The 16,776-nt window shown below is 40.7% G+C and overlaps 1 protein-coding gene and 7 non-coding genes across 8 annotated transcripts; 2 read left to right on the top strand and 6 right to left on the bottom strand.

The window, feature by feature from the left end:
* Window positions 1-979: 979 nt before the first annotated feature.
* LOC116680999 (small nucleolar RNA U3) lies at window positions 980-1,195 on the bottom strand. Its single transcript, XR_004329949.1, has one exon. It is a non-coding gene; the product is annotated as a small nucleolar RNA U3 (small nucleolar RNA).
* A 974-nt stretch (window positions 1,196-2,169) lies between these two features.
* Window positions 2,170-2,251, top strand: trnas-uga (transfer RNA serine (anticodon UGA)). Its single transcript has one exon. It is a non-coding gene; the product is annotated as a tRNA-Ser (tRNA).
* An 856-nt stretch (window positions 2,252-3,107) lies between these two features.
* Window positions 3,108-3,181, bottom strand: trnat-agu (transfer RNA threonine (anticodon AGU)). The gene has a single exon. It is a non-coding gene; the product is annotated as a tRNA-Thr (tRNA).
* A 1,023-nt stretch (window positions 3,182-4,204) lies between these two features.
* trnat-cgu (transfer RNA threonine (anticodon CGU)) lies at window positions 4,205-4,278 on the bottom strand. Its single transcript has one exon. It is a non-coding gene; the product is annotated as a tRNA-Thr (tRNA).
* A 1,498-nt stretch (window positions 4,279-5,776) lies between these two features.
* Window positions 5,777-5,992, bottom strand: LOC116680998 (small nucleolar RNA U3). The gene has a single exon (XR_004329948.1). It is a non-coding gene; the product is annotated as a small nucleolar RNA U3 (small nucleolar RNA).
* A 2,468-nt stretch (window positions 5,993-8,460) lies between these two features.
* trnaa-cgc (transfer RNA alanine (anticodon CGC)) lies at window positions 8,461-8,532 on the bottom strand. The gene has a single exon. It is a non-coding gene; the product is annotated as a tRNA-Ala (tRNA).
* A 2,608-nt stretch (window positions 8,533-11,140) lies between these two features.
* trnay-gua (transfer RNA tyrosine (anticodon GUA)) lies at window positions 11,141-11,228 on the top strand. Its single transcript is given in 2 exon segments — window positions 11,141-11,177; window positions 11,193-11,228. It is a non-coding gene; the product is annotated as a tRNA-Tyr (tRNA).
* A 4,295-nt stretch (window positions 11,229-15,523) lies between these two features.
* On the bottom strand, window positions 15,524-16,206 carry LOC116680975 (cystatin-F). The gene is made up of 2 exons (XM_032509554.1): window positions 15,928-16,206; window positions 15,524-15,745 (listed from the first exon to the last, which is right to left on the bottom strand). The coding sequence occupies exons 1-2, from the start codon at window positions 16,141-16,143 to the stop codon at window positions 15,524-15,526; spliced, it is 438 nt and encodes a 145-aa protein (XP_032365445.1). The 5' UTR covers window positions 16,144-16,206.
* Between the last annotated feature and the right edge of the window lie 570 nt (window positions 16,207-16,776).

Here is a 16,776-nt window from a genome sequence, read left to right on the forward strand (position 1 = left end):
CATCAGGGACACAGCAATAACATTCAGAAATAAGCCAACTACATGTATGGCTAAAATTGTTACTTTAACATGTTTTAACGTTTTTCAATTGATTGCAACAAACTCGTCACAAACTTACCCGTGACTCCATCTTGAAAATAATTTGCGATTTCGTATTTTTGAACCTCTTAATTTGCCGTTGGACATGCCGCCGTATGAGACGAGACCGCATGAGACGGGACGGATGACATGAGACGCTCCAGGCTGCACCCATACCCGTCTCGACTTATGTGCAAAGTTTGGTGAGTTTTGTGCATGGGAACATGGTTTTCTTAGGAAGAAAAAGAAGAAGAAGAAATAATACCACAGCTGCTCGGCCCCTGATAATAATAATAATACTAATACAGGCTCATATGATGCAACCAGGAGCATAGGGGACCAATGTCAGTGCCCTATCTAGTTGGATTTTGAAGTAAACTAATACCTGTTTTCTGAATAAGCACACTTCAATGGTGTTGTTTTAAGGAGAAAGTTCTGGACTCGTTCAACACCAACTAGAATATTTGGCAAGACCAATGGTCAAGTTCTAGACAAGTCCGAGTTCAGACTCAAACATTCGTAATAGCAGACAGACTTTAAAAAAGATTAATCTACTGCAGAGTAGTTTATAGATTATAGGAATCATCCAAGCTGTGTACAGTAAGGATGGGACGTTGTTGACCTCAACTGAGTAGGTAATAGGACGGTATAAGGAGCACTTTGAGGAACTCCTAAATCCAGCTGACACATCCTCTGTTGTAGAGGCAGAGGTGGAGGATGATGGAGGATTGTCGTCAATTTCCCTGGTGGAGGTCACTGAGGTAACCCTAACCTCTTTCAATTAACATTGTCCACCATGGAAAAGACAAATACTTCAAGATTGGCAATAACTGTAGGTAACTAAATAGCTTAGCACATTTTGTCATGTTTATTCACGTTAATTTTCATCATATCTACTAATACCACTCCGATCATATTCCCTTCCTCAATATTCCATAAAGAAGCAAAGATCAATCATCAATGACAGAGAATAGATGAAGAGAATCATTACTTTCTGTCAGCTGCACGCTCAGAAAAGAATATCACGACTCATCATCGTGGTCAGTGAGACCAAACATTTTAGAAACACAATCCTCAAGTCAGAAACTCTAGAAAGGATTCCTGAAAGTATAGTCTTGGTTAGACTGAGGGGGGGAACTGCATCTCATTCACTGCAGAGTGATTGTCACTCAGGGTTCAGAGGGACAGAAGCTAATCATTACGTGCTCCAGATGACTCTGAGGTGAGAAAATCTATTTAGATCTTTAAGAAGACCGATATGTAGATTGAATTAGATTTTCAGTCACTGTTGTCTCAATACTTCAGTGTCAGCCTACTTATTCTCTACAATAAATGCTCCAGTCCTTTCTTTGCATTAATACTGGTTCTTAACATGCTTCCACTGGCTCAGATTATGAAAAACAACAAAATAAGTTACCATAGTTATGCGGACGACACACAACTTTACATAACCTTATCGCCAGGGGACTATAGTCCAATACATAAACTGACTAAGTACATTGAACAAATTAACGGCTAGATGTGCCAGAACTTTGTGAAAGTAAATGAAGGAAAAACTGAGGTGGTTGTTTTTGGAGCAAAAGAGGAACGATTAAAAGTCTGCGCTCAGCTTCAAACAACAATGTTAAAAACAACAGACAAAGCCAGAAATCTTGGTGTAGTCATGGACTCAGACCTGAACTTTAACAGCCACATTAAGACAATTACAAAGTCAGCCTATTATCACCTTAAGAATATATCAAGGGTTAAAGGACTCATGTGTCAACAGGATTTGGAAAACTTGTCCATGCATTCATCTTCAGTAGACTTTTCTACTGTAACGGTGTCTTTACAGGTCTCCCTAAAAAATCAATCAGACAGCTGCAGCTGAATCAGAACGCTGACCTTTCTTTTTGATGTTGCCTTTCTTTAGGAACTTTTGTTCTTGTGTTTTATCTAATTTTATTTTTTAACTGTTTATTCTTGTGTTTTATCTATTGTTATTTTATTATTAGTTTATTTTTTAACTGTTTTTGTGTAAAGCACTTTGAATTGCCCTGCCTTGAATAGGTTATAAATATTAGTCCAAATCGGTAGCCTACTGCTTTACAGGTTGTTGTGGCCGAGTGGTTAAGGAGATGGACTTGAAATCCATTGGCGTCTCCCCTCGCAAGTTTGAATCCTGCTGACAACGAAAGCCATAACTTAATGGTGGTCACACATCCCTCTATGGCAGATGTACCTTCATGGACAATATTGTAATACCTCATAGGTACTGGAAGCCACTGTTGCATCTCTGAGCATTTATTTTCAGTCTCAATGACCAGATGTGTTGCAACATTTGCAGTGAACATTATATTGTCCATTGATGGTGGTATAGTGGTGAGCATAGCTGCCTTCCAAGCAGTTGATATGGCTTTGATTCCAAGCAGGTATTATGGTAGAGTCTTTTAAAAGACATTACCTCCTGTGGTAATCTGACTGGTAGGGTTATAGAACGTAGTGGTAGACTAAGACCTCCTGTCACACACTAAGCGGTATGCTCTCTCTTTTATACCTCAGACTATCAGATAGCACAACAAGCACTTTGAATGTACATATTTTACAGTATGTATGTCATTGTACTGTAGTATATTTATTTTTTTATGCTCCAGTATTTAGGTGGAAACATTTCCAGAAACTGTTAAACATCAACAGACAGGAAACAGACATACTGCTGGCCAACGCAAACATTGAGTCCAAGTGTGTCCAATTTGGTTCCTGATCCATGCTGTGACCCCAAGAGTGCACAATTTACAATTGAAAGCTGTGGGGAAAGGGGGATTTCAAAGCTAATAGACCATTCAACAAGCAGTTCTGATGCACTATACTGGCCCATTCAGGATGAACACTGTATACTCTGACTGCAGCAACACAAGTTCAAATTTCAGTGATACCTAATTTTTATGGTGATTACAAGACTGAATGCAAAGTGATCTGTTTAATGGGTAGCCGGGGGATTGGGTGGACATGATGATGGTATGCAAACTGAGGTAACCTCTGCAACAACAAGATACTGCTGGGATTTGAACCCAGGATCTCCTGTTTACTAGACAGGCACTTTAACCGACTAAGCCACTGCACCTCCATTAATAGGCATAATGTTAAATCTTAATTTCTCTTTTACCTAGAATAAGCTAAACATACAGTATACTGACTGGCAGTATTGGGAGTAACGTGTTATAAAAGTAACGCAAATAAAGTAATGTATTCCTTTTTGCTTTAACACAGTAATATAATGTATTACCAATTACATTTCAGTAATATTATACTTGTTTAAACAACAAGAAACACAAACATTAAACTAGAGCCAGTGAAGCTCAGTCCACCAGGTGAACCAGTCACCATTTGAACCAGACTGAGGTGGACGTTTCAGGGCCCAGCACTCTTCCAGATCGTTGAGAAGCTCTAGCAGCTGGGTGTGCTGCAATACAAAAATGAGAAATTGGTGACCAGGTCAAGATGCCTCGTGGGGGCCTCCCTAGGGAGGTAGTCCAGGTAGTCCAGTCCAGGGGATCCTGAGGCGTTCCCAGGCCAGGTTGGAGATGTACTTTCTCCACCTAGTCCTGGGTCTTCTCTGAGGCCTCCTCCCAGCTGGACGTGCCTGGACCAGCTCTTTACGGAGCACCCCAGGAGGCATCCTTACCAGATGACCCAACCACCTCAGTTGTTTACACCGAGTACCTCCATAATGGCCATGCATCCGTGTTCATCCCAGGAGGTGCTGTGGCTTAGTTGGTTAAAGTGCCTGTCTAGTCAGCAGAAGTTCCTGGGTTAAAATCCCAGCAGCACCTTGTTGTTGCAGAGATTACCTGTTCTTGTTTTTAAGTTGCCTGCTAATCAGATGTTGTTGTGGGCGGGGCATTAAGTCTGACTCAGTGGTGAGTGAAATGCAGCAGTTGACTGACACAGAACTGTAGTGGAGCCAAAGTAGCGCATTTATTAATTAATTTAATTAGTTATCAGGGAAATAGAACACCTTGTGGGCATGTTATTGGTGTTTCTGTGTAAATGTAACATGCCATTTAAATTTGCCACCAGGGTACTTTAACAGGGATTGGGTTGACATGATGATGACACGCCAAAAGAGGTAATCTCTTCAACAACAAAGTGCTGCTGGAATTTGAACCCAGGATCTCCTGTTTACGAGAGTGGCACTTTAACCGACTAAGCCACAGCACCTCCACAAGTAGCTTCCCTGTTAAGTCTTAATTTGTCTTTTATCTTGTATGAGCTAAACATACAGTATACTGACTGGCAGTATTGGGAGTAACGGGTTAGCTCGCCTAGGCTTGGCGGATCAATCCTATCCAGTGAGTCTGCAGAAGAGGTGTAAGTACCTGGCAGGTCTCTCCCTTCAGCAGTTTGAGAACGCCAGCCCACTCCTTCTCATTGGTGCTGATCATCCACATCTCACCCCCATAGAGCCAGTGAAGCTCGGTCCACCAGATGGACCACTCACCATTTGAACCAGACTGGGGGGGGAACGTTTCAGATCCCAGCACGGATCGTGGAGCAACAGTGCCTTCTGACGTCCACTGTTCCTTCCAACAAGGAGCTCTTCCAGATTGTTGAAAATCTCTAGCAGCTGAGTGTGCTGCCATACAAAAATGAGAAAGTGGTAACCAGGTCAAGACAAGCCCAGGAGGCAGTAAGTCTGCTTGAAGAAAAGACTTCGCGTGTGGAGGTGGACAGAATACTCCGCTATGCTGTAACAGTTTCCCTAACTCACCCGGCAAGGGAAAAGTACAACGCATATAAATTAAGGTAATGGGTGGATCTCTGATATCTATCGGCTATAATTTAAACATATAAGTTCAGATTTTTTTGTTCTGCAAGCTCTCACCGTTTGCCCCATGTTTCCCTTCATATGAGTCAGATCCAGCAGCACTAAGGAAGAGCAGCCTCTCCTACGGCGCGTGTTGGCGACCCACGGGGAAACTTTGGTTTCCCAGTCAGTTCCAGTAGTACAGGTGAGAAAGTGGTGGATAAAACGAGGACTGTGTGTTGGCGTTGTTGGTACGTGAGTGGAAATACATCCAACATGCTAATGCTTATCCTACGCCATCACCCAGACATGCCAATCACTGGAACGAGACAAAAAAACTGTCCAACGTCTCCTCCCTACAGTGGTTAACCAGCCTTTAGATACAAATAGGGCCAAAAACTCACTGAATCAATCAGGATTTCCACATCACCTTCAACGCCCCGTATCCACTCGTAGAGTAACCTGGCTTCAAGTATTTGCTGTATGTACTCAAACCTCATTACAACACGTCATCCCGTCCACTGGGACTTCAGTGTACCGTTCCACTCCTTTAATACATGTCAATCAAGCTGAGCCTGTAAAGGCCACACAGTCTGATTAGTCAAGTGGAAACACCTGTGGGAGTGGAACATGGATGTGTAGAGATGGGCTTTCAAACAATACACCTTTTTGACATGTCAAAGTAAGAAAAGCCAAGGTAGAAATACAAATTAATTATGGCTTAACTCAGTTTACATTTTTACACTGGACATAAGGCATTACAAATTCAAGAAAGTAGGTGTTAACCATTTCAAGTAACCTTGTCCACCATGGACTAAACATACTTCAAGACTGACTATAACTTAAGTTAATTAGAAAGCTTAGCACGTTTTATTACCTTCACTAATGTTATGTTACCACATATCTGCTATTACCACTCTGATCATACTCCCTTCTTCAATACTCCATAAAGAAGCAAAGAACAATCATCAATGACAGAGAGCATATGAAGTGAATCATTACTCTCTGTCAGCTTCTCGTTCAGAAAGGAATATCACGACTCATCATTGTGGTCAGTGAGACCAAACATTTTAGAAACACATTCTTCAAGTCAGAAACTCAAGAAATGATCCCTGAAAGTATAGTCTTGGTTAGACTGAGAGGGGGGAACTGCATCTCATTCACTGCAGAGTGATTGTCACTCAGGGTTCAGAGGGACAGAAGCTAATCGTTACATCCTCCAGATGACTCTGAGGTGAGAAAATCTATTTAGATCTTTAAGAAGACCCATATGTAGATTGAATTAGATTTTCAGTCCCTGTTTCAATACTTCAGTGTCAGTCTACTTATTATCTACAATAAATGCTCCAGTCCTTTCTTTGCATTACAGTTTTTCTCGATTGTTTACACACATTTTCTGAAAGAATGCCTCATATTCTCAGAACTCTACACACAAATCAAAACACACACACACACACACAATGGGTAAAACCCCTCGATTCTCCTGCAAAATGAAACTTTATATTCAAAACAATGTTATTTCTTCTCAAAATAGTATTTTGTTTTCAAATTACACACACAAACACTATGATGAAAGGAAAACACTTATTCTACATTCATTAGAATGACTTAGGCCTTTTTTTTGTTCAGTGCTACACTTACTACAGACAGTACATACATAAGTTTGTTGTAAAATATTTGAGAATATTGTTTTTATGCTCAGAACACACAAATACACAGTAACAAATATACTTGTCCCACAAAAACAATGTACACAGTGTACAGCCCGTTCCCACCTAACACAAAGTTGCACATACACTACTTACAAAACAACAGAAAAATGTACTGTACACAGGTACAGTATAAAAACAACAACTGGTAAATCTAAAAAACTACTATGCTGCATCCTCTCTTCTGTCTGGCCACAGCACCTCATCCACATCCCAAGCAACGTTTTCCCGGGCCAAGCAACCATTAGAATCTTGAGTTAGAGGCGTGGCCTGGGTCTGCAGAGGTGGTGCTGGTGGATTAACAACTGCAGCAGTCATGGTAACAACTGGCACAATGGTAGTCTTACTCCCCTTGGTCAGAGAGTGCCAGAGTTCCTGCCTCTCTTGCAGTTTTCTGGGCTGGTATGAAAAGAGGAGCTGGTGTTTAACTATTTGCTAAGGTGCTTTAAATACTCTGCAATATGTAGTTTGGTTGACGGGTGGAGAATGCTGTTTGGGCCTTAAGGTCAGCAGAGCAGAGTGGCGCAGCGGAAGAGTGCTGGGCCCATAGCCCAGAGGTTGATAGATCAAAATCACACTCTGTTAATTGCTGTGATCTGTATCAGCATCAAGTCTATGTCCAGACTGTTGATGTTTAAAAAAACATCTGCCGCTACATCTGTCTGAAGTGAAATGATTAACCATTAATGGCATGTAGTGAGGTAATACCTTTCGCAGCTCTTTTAAAGACTCTACCATAATACCTGCTGGAGATGCCAGGTCCTCATACATGTAAAGCATGAGCTCTACCACTGAGATACATCCCCTCAAGATTTTCAGTTTTTACTTTTTTCCGAGATAGACTAAGACTTATCTTTATTAATCCTTTTGGGATGACTCACCGCAAAGAAATTGAAATATTACGGAATAAAACAAGAAACCTGGGTAAAACATGTAATGGTAATGTTGTTTATGGATTCAAAACCTGTAAATGCAACTGCAGTGGCTGGAAATCAAACCTGGGCAAAATGCATGCACTGCTACGATTTAAATCATAGTCAAAAAGTAACACACCTGGTGCCTTTCTGCTTCTTTCTTCTCTGTTCATAAACTTTTCAATTGGTTAGTAGTAGTTACCAGACACGGGCAAAGTGCAAATCGTAGTGCACTGCCTGTGTCTGTGGATCCTCGTGGAGGCAGCTTGTAATATTGATATGCTCCCTTATTTGTGCCATAACAGAGATCTAAGTTTTATCAAATCCGGTTGGGCGAGTAACCTTTCTGGCTAATCTTGACAAATAAAGCAAGTAACCACACAATGAAAACTAATGTGATGGCTGGAAATCGAACCCAGGTCAACTGCTTGGAAGGCAGCTATGCTCACCACTATACCACCATCGCTCGACAATATTCACTGAAAATCTTGTAACACATCTGGGCATTGAGACTCAAAATGGGCTCTATCACTGAGCTACAGCCCCTGAAGATTTTCAGATTTTTTTGACTTTTTGGTGAGATCACTGAATGAGAGAAGAAACCTGGGTGAAATATGTAACGTTAATGTTGTATATTGCTTCAAAACCTGGTAGTGGCTGGAAATCAAACCATGCCAAAATGCTTGCACTGCTATGGTATAAATCATAGTTAAAAACTAACATCACTAAAAGGAAGTTATTGCGATGGCTGAGACTCCAACACCGGTCAACTGCTTGGAAGGTAGCTATGCTGACAACTAAACTACCATCACTGGGCAATGTACCACTCACTGCAAATCTTGCAACACATCTGGACACTCAAACTGACTTTTACATTAATCACCATGAACACAAGGAGATTGCCTTTTGATACTTTTCTCTTTCAGAATAAGAGCTTCTGCAGCTCTTTGATAGACTGGACAATAACACTAGTTGGAGATGCCGGGGATTGAACCCGGGGCCTCATACATGCGAAGCATGCGCTCTACCACTGAGCTACATCCCCTGTATATTTTTGTATTTTTTTAGTTTTCTGAGATCATTGAATAAGAGAAGAACCCTGGGTAAAATATGTAATATTTCTGTTGTTAATGGTTTCAAAACAGGAACTCAGTCTTTCAAACTCCTTTATCTATCAATTCGTGACCATTCCCTGACCGGGAATTGAACCCTGGCCACGGCGCTGAGAGCACCGAATCCTAGCCACTAGACCATCAGGGAGTCACATCTAGCAAATTTATCTTTGGAGATGTGAGTTTCCTTTTCACTTGTTGTTCTTGCACATAACCGTGTTCCTGTTGCTCCTCACACAGAGAGTGAAATTACGTTAGTAAATGTCTGGTCTTGACATGTTTACAACTTCATCTTGTTTTTCAGCATATTATTTAGGTAGTTGCACATTTTGTTTCCCCATCCTGTATATGTTCAAATATTTGTTCTTTTAATCCTATTATTATCATTTTTTCATGTATATTGTACGTATATTTCATTTATATTTTTAGTCTGTACTGTGTGACTGTTGTACGCTGCTGTAACACTATAATTTCCCTTTTTTTGGATCAATAAATATCTATCTATCTAGCTATCAAACTCATCGAAGCAGAAGCGAAAATCCATATGTCACATTCCTTGCTAGGTCTACACAATGTTGTGATGTTAAAACGTAATTTCATTCCTCTTTGGTGTTGCATTGCGATAACAAATAGCTACATTTGTGTAAAGTAATCAACAGGCTTTATGCCCGTGTTGAGTAGGGAGGGAAATGTAATGCATACCTCTACGTTTTATCTTCTTCTAATATTTATCATGAAACGAGGAAGCGATATAGAGCCCCAATTAAACAGAAAGTGAGAAAAACAGCAGTGAGAGAAACAAATCAAGGGACTGGAGAGCAGGAAGAGTGAGAGCCAGAGGAGTTTGGGGAGAGGGCATGTGATGAAAGGGAGGGATCTGACACAAAGAGGGATATTCCAGAGGGTGAGGAGGATGAAGAAGAGGGTGAAGAGCATGAAAAAGTGTGTCCTTAAAATGGTGCTTTCTGCTGGAAAATTCTTTTTTTGTGTCAATACTGCTCTGTTTCTTTTTTTAAAGTACGTATTTGGCCTACATTTTGAAATGCATGCAGGTATACATGCATACAGTGGTAAGCATGCGTTTAGGAACCCATGCTGAAGTTGACTTAAAAGAGGAATTAAAAAAAATCATCTTTTAGAAATTGATCTTAATGCCTTAATTTAATAAAAAGGAAAAAGCCAACCTTTAAGTATACCAAATGCATTGTCCAGCGATGGTGGTATAGTGGTGAGCATAGCAGTAGTTCTCGTTGTGTGGTTACTTGCTTTATTTGTCACGAAGTAACCAGAAAGGTTACCTGCCCAACCCAATTGGAAAAAATATTAGATCTCTGTTATAGTACAAACAAGGGAGCATCAATCAATCAAGCTGCCTCCACAAGGATCCACAGACACAGGCAGTGAACTACGATTTGCAATTTGTTTAAAGTTTATGAACATTTGAGCAAACATATACAGTGCTGCTTTTCAGGTTTTTGTGGCCGAGTGGTTAAGGCGATGGACTAGAAATCCATTGGGGTCTCCCCGCGCAGGTTCAAATCCTGCTGACAACAAAAGGTGATCTTTAAGAGTGGCAGCAAACAAATGACACCTCACGGTTTACCAAATTGCAGATGTGCCTTCACAAACAATGTTGTGTTATCTCATAGGTACTGGAAGCCACCAATGTGTTTCTTGTCTGTGTTACAAGATTTGCAGTGAACGTTGTATTGTCCACTGGTGTGTTACTTTTCGACTATGATTTATACCATAGCAGTGCAATCATTTTGCCCAGGTTTGATTTCCATCCACCGCAGTTGCATTTACAGGTTTTGAAGCCATATACAACATTAACATTACATGTTTTCCCCAGGTTTCTTCTTTTATTCAGTGATATTTCAATATCCTTGTGGGAGTCATCCCAAAAGGATTAATAAAAATAAGTCTAAGTCTATCTCGGAAAAAAGTTAAAAAAAATCTGAAAATCTTCAGGGGATGTAGCGTTTGGCTTTTTCCTTGCAAAGGTTTTTTTTCCAATAACATTAACAAGCATACCATTAGTTACGGTGCCGGTGTTTGTCACGATGTGGAGAGCTAATACTTGCAGGTAGTGTGGCCGGGTGGTCTAAGGTGCTGGATTAAGGTTCCAGAATCATCCATCCATCACCTTGCTGAGATTGTTCCATGTTAACCTGAGGTTCAACAAGTAATTGTGATAATCTCTATATTGATCAAAATAATCGTGATTATCACTTTGGCCATAATCGTGCAGCCCAAAGAGATCTAATGTTTTATCAAACCAGGTTTGGCAAGTAACCTTTCTGCTGACTTCTTGTTAAAAAGCAAGTAACATCACTCAAGAAAGCTACTGCGATGGCTGGGAATCAAACCCAGGTCAACTGCTTGGAAGGCAGCTATGCTCACCACTATACCACCATCACTGGACAATACAATGTTCACTTCAAATCTTCTAATACATCTGGGCATTGAGACTGAAAGTGCGTCCAGGGGTCCTGTGTTATCACATTCACAAGAATGGGAAGTGCATGTATGTGTGCGCTCCCTTCGATAGCTCAGTTGGTAGAGCGGAGGACTGTAGAGGCAAAAAGCTGAAATCCTTAGGTCGCTGGTTCAACTCCGGCTCGAAGGAGAAGTTTTTTTCCAGAGTTTCCCTTCAGGGATCAATAAAGTATTTCTGATTCTGATGTAGAGATGGACAGACGACCCAAAAACCTAATACTTCTTGCCGAGACATGACATGAAGCAAAAAAAAGAGGTGTGGTAGATATGAGCGCAAAAATCCTTTTACGACAGGCTTTACGTGAGATTCATGAAACGTTCGTATTAAGCCAATCAGAGCGTAAGAATGATCGTACATTGATAAATGCAGCAGCTGGAAAGCGACTTGATTTTGCCACTAAGAAGTGATAGTAGTATTTTGATGAATTTGCGTCACGTACGACACTCTTTTCCATCACATTCAATAAATAAACCAGATTGTTCAATCCATTCCTCTACTTCTATGCAAAGTAGTCTCATCCAGGACCTATCGCACCCTAAGCAAGAATCATAAACCTAGACCAATGAACAAGGAGCCATGTCCTGCTTGTTTGTTCCTCATATTTTTTCTCAGTTGTTTCTGTAGCGTGCAGTTGAAGCAGGATATGAAAAATTGCCAACATGCTGTACTACAATTGTGCTGGCTCCTAATCTGGGTTAATTTAACAATAAACTGGATTTAACAGTACAGATTAGGGTTTGAACAGGTCCTGCCTACAGGGCTCGTCCGGGAGTTGAAGCCAGGATCTCTCACACCCAAAGGGAGAATCATACCGCTAGACCAACGAAAAGTAAAATCATTTTCAGCAATTAGCAATTAGCAATTTTCCATCAAGTAAATGTGATCAGTCAGTGACTAGAAAGGCAATTGTTAAGTAGTTTGTTTGGCATGTAGTGTTTTATAGCTCCACTGCCATATTGAGCTTTCTGACTATAGTGGACAAAAGACTATTTTGAAGCAAAACATTTTACCAACATTGGAACTTGAATTTGGGTAAAAAGGAAATGCAGCTTGAAAAAGGAAATGCAGCTTGAAAAGGGAATTGCAGCTTGGATTTGTCACTGACTTGAAAGACTATGGTCAGGCAGATTGTCATGGGGTCTTTTCACGGCTCCACTGAACGAGTCAGTTTCCCGATATCATTTGACAACAGGAAACATTTGATACAAAATATTTTTACCAAAACACAGACTTCATTTTGTCAGTAAAAAGTGATAGTAGTATGTGATGAATTTGCCACGCCGATGACACTCTCTTTCCATCACACTCAATAAATAAACCAGATTATTCAATCCATGCGTTTACTTCTAGGCAAAGTGGTATCATCCGGGACCTATCGGACCCAACGTAAGAATCATACCCATAGACCAACGAGCCATGAAACACAGAGTTTTAGCAATTTTCATCAAGGAAATTCAGCTACGATCTGTCAGTGAATAGAAAGGCAATGGTCAAGTAGTTTGTTTGGCATGTAGTGTTTTTGGGTTCACTGCCAGATTGAGCTTTCTGATTATATTATACGACAGACTACTTTTGAAATAAAACATTTGAAAAAAAATTTCCATTGTGTGCAGTTGAAGCAGGATATGAAAATTTGCCAACATGCAGTACTACAATTTTGCTTCCTCCTAATCTGTGTTAAATTAACAATAAACTGGACTTTAAATTACGGATTAGGTTTGTAACAGCTCCTTCCTTCAGGGCTCGTCTGAGAGTTGAACCCATAATCTCTTGGACCCAAAGTAAGAATCATACCGCAAGACCAACAAGCCACTTAAAAATACCTTATTAGCAATTTTCCATCAAGTAAATGTGACTAGTCAGTGTCTCGAAAGGCAAAGTAGTCCCATCCAGGACCTAGCGCACCCTAAGCAAAGTTAAACATTTGGTAGACCTTATAACTATCATTTATGTGAGCTTCCTGCTTACCTTGAAGAGTCTTGAAGGAGTCTACTGAAGCAATGATGAGCCAATACCTTGTTAAAAAATGTTATCAACACCCTTCACTCTTTGCAATTTTTCTCTGACATTGTTTATTTTAGAATATTGTAACCAGCATTAAGTGAGTAGATTTAGGTCTGTGTGAATGTGGGGCGAGCATTTACCTCGGCTGAACTTGTGAACATCTCTTTGGCATATTCCCAGTCTGATCAAGTCCAGGTGCTGGAAAAGCTGTGATTCACGTTTAGAGGGAGTGGGATCTGCATGTAATTTCTTACCAGAAAGTTTCTGGAGGTCCAAATGGCATCTTTGATGGCGGCCAGGGTGAGCCACTGATTTGCAAAGTTACATGCTGGTACTGTTTCTTTGGCCTGACGGATGGACAGATGACCCAAAAGCATAGTACTTCTTGCAAAGACATAACAAGAAACAAAAAAAAGAGTTGAGGAGACAGAGTTAAGCCCTGACAGAATAGAGAACTACAGACAAAAGTTATGAAATAGTGCCAAGTGTGACCAGAAGAATCGGAAAAAAAAAATAGAACTTTAAAGTACAAACCTTTTTTCAAGAAATCTTTATTGTGCTCACATTGGCCCTCATTTCTGAAACGTGCATACTACCTAAAACCGGTGTAGGACGGGCGTACGCCGATTCCTACACAAAGTTCGGCAATGTATGTGGAGTACATAGGTCTCCACATACATTGTTTTTATTAAGATTAAAGACCAAATTGTTAGTTTTTACGATTTTTTTTTTTTTTTTAAACAAAAAAAACACAACTGATGCTGAAAACACAGTGACTTTCAGGTGGTTGAATACTGGCACAAGCACATGAATGGAAGTTGTGATTCTTTGGTTATTTCTGAGATTGAGACAACAAAAGGCATTCTTTAAGGGTGGTAGCAAACCGATGACTCATCACAGTATAAAAAAAAACACCTTCATTGACAATATTGTGTTATCTCATAGGTACAGGAAGCCACTCGTCTCCATGAATGCCTTTCTTAGCATTTATTTTCAGTCTGTGTTACAAGATTAGCAGTGAACATTGTATTGACCAGCAGAAAGGCAACAGGTGTGTTACTTTTCGACTATGATTTATACCATAGCAGTGAAATCATTTTGCCCAGGTTTGATTTCCAGCCACTGCAGTTGCATTTACAGGTTTTGAAGCCATATACACGTTAACATTACATGTTTTACCCAGGTTTTTTCTTTTATTCAGTGATATTTCATCCCAAAAGGATTAATAAAGATAAGTCTCTCAGAAAAAAGTCAAAAGAATCTGAAGATCTTCAGGGGATGTAGCTCAGTGGTAGAGCTCATACTTTACATGTATGAGGACCTGGCATCTCCAGCAGGTATTATGGTAGAGTCTTTAAAAGAGCTGCAGAAGATATTACCTCCTGTGGTAATCTGATGGACAGCACAACAAGGACTTTAAATGTACATGTTTTTCTTAAAGAGCTGAAGATTTGAATGGTTTAAATAACTGAAAGAACACAGAAGTGACAGAGCCTAAGAATGTATGGAATGAAAAAAACTAAATAGAACAGCCTTCCCACAATGAAATGTGTTTGAGTACAGTAGCTCAGGGGTTCTCAAGAGGGTCGTACTTAATTTATAGGGGAATCGTCAAGTAGTTGAAAAAAAAAAACAACATATTAGACTGGGGAATGGTTTTTACATTACCAAGTTTGGTACCTGGAACAGAGAAAAGGGTCTGAAGGTCGGTCGAGAACACAAGGGAAAGAATTGAACTTTAAAAGTATTAGTTGTCTGGACAAGTTGGGCCTCAATGAAGAGTCCTTCTGCAGACTGGTTGCATCTCCATTTATCAGCTATGTATCTGACACAAGCAGAGCGTTACAGCAGGAGCCGCTGTTGGCTCGTTAGCTACAGTCAGATTCCAGCGTGCATCTCTAGTTCCCAATTCAGTCGTGCTTTAGACTCACACCATGCCCACCAGGTGGGGCATTAACAGCTAACTAAATATTCAGACTATTTAGTCATGAGTTTTAATCCCACAGAGTTGAAATTAAACCTTCCAACAGCAAAATATATACAAATGTGTATTTCTTGTCTAGGTAGTGGAATCTCTAAGATGCAGAGTCCCTAGAACTGTGGCGGTGTAGTCTCGTCTCCATTTAGCAGCAGTTACAGCACAGACAAGCTTGCCTAGTCACTTACTGGAATTTGTGACTCAAGTCAGAAGTGGCATATCTGTGAGCCAATGACAGCCCTGGTTTATAGTGGCCCATTTTAATAAATATTGGCACAGAAACCCAGTTCAATAAGTTTATTCACAACGTCAGTCCAAATCAGTGGTTGACTTTACATTCCTTTTGAAAAAGGACTCGTGAATCTTCCCAAAGGATTACATTAACGGAGAAGGTGCATTTAAGTTCCTGAAATATAAAAAGCAAACAATTAGTGCATCTTGTTTAACATTGACATTGATGCACTGGGGCAAACCTTTGTTGGGCTTTAAGGTGTGTTTCTCCCGGAGTTTCAAACACAACCTGAAGTCTTACACTTGCCTTGGCTTCAGAGTTGGAATCACAGTCGCTAGCAGCAGCGTTGCCTTTGATAGCAGCAGTGTTGCCGGTCTTGCACGTTGTACGTCCCAGGAGCATTTCCAGGAAGTAGTTCAAACCTTGGACAACCTAAAGTTACAGTAAACAGGACTCAGACATGTGAGCACCAATAAGACAACACAAGTCATTGAATATGTAAGGATTAAGGCCAATGTCAAAAAGAAGAAAACGCATGAGTTCAGAGATTAAGTAACAAGTTTGACATTGGCCCTAATCCTCTTCCATAGTAGAAAAATAAAGTTTAACGTTACCTGAACTTGAGCCGATGTAATGTCCAGAATTGCGTAATTAAACATGTCTTCTGTGTTGGCTTTGTTGAATTCAACCACAGCAAACTGCGCCGCTTCTAAAACATCAGTGCGGTTCACCGGGACTTCTTGTGGGCTACCGGGAGGCAGAGGAGATTGTCCGGTTACAAAGCGGCCAGTGAAAGCAGAAACAAAAACGCAAACCCAGACAAACAGCATGATCGCAACAGGTTGTTCTGCAGTAGCTATTAGGAGTCCTGGTATCGGTTCTGAGTGGACAAGTTCAAAGCCGAGTTAATATACCGTCTAGAGAAACATACACACACCTGTTTCCTATCTGTTGATGAACACCCACACAGGTGTTTCCAGTTAATCTGGCTGATTAGACCACACCCCAGGACTCTGTGGGTGTCCTTTTGGTGCGTTCGTGCCACCTGGGAATATCAGGGACCGCCCCCATCATTACATTGTTTTTCTGACTGCCAGCAAATGTCTAATAAGGGAGAACTCCCAGTCTCGGGAAACTTCCGGATTGGTACAAAGGGGCTTAATAGGGAGTGAGATAGGGAGTGAACAGATGTGTGTTCCTCTTTTCTGTCATATTGGCGTTTGGCATAACAACTTGTTGCATTACTGCCACTAACTGTTGGGCATAGCCTAGAGCAGGGGTTCGCAAAACTTTCAGCCCGCGACCCCCAAAGTAACGGTACAAGTGACTCGCGACCCCCCCCCCCACTATAAACATTGCACGCAACCGCGCACGCACTACAGGCGTATCCAAACATGAGCATATTGACGACACAAAATAACACAACAGCCATGACATTATTCTACAGTAATTTACTCATTACT

The sequence above is a fragment of the Etheostoma spectabile genome, unplaced genomic scaffold (assembly GCF_008692095.1).
Source record: "Etheostoma spectabile isolate EspeVRDwgs_2016 unplaced genomic scaffold, UIUC_Espe_1.0 scaffold00018528, whole genome shotgun sequence".
NCBI classification, from domain to species: domain Eukaryota; kingdom Metazoa; phylum Chordata; class Actinopteri; order Perciformes; family Percidae; genus Etheostoma; species Etheostoma spectabile.

Coding starts and splice junctions, on each gene's coding strand:
- LOC116680975 (XM_032509554.1), bottom strand. CDS start 16,143: ATGCTGTTTGTCTGGGTTTGCGTTTTTGTTTCTGCTTTCACTGGCCGC. Junction 15,746..15,927: donor TTACATCGGCTCAAGTTCAG/GTAACGTTAAAC, acceptor CTGTAACTTTAG/GTTGTCCAAGGTTTGAACTA.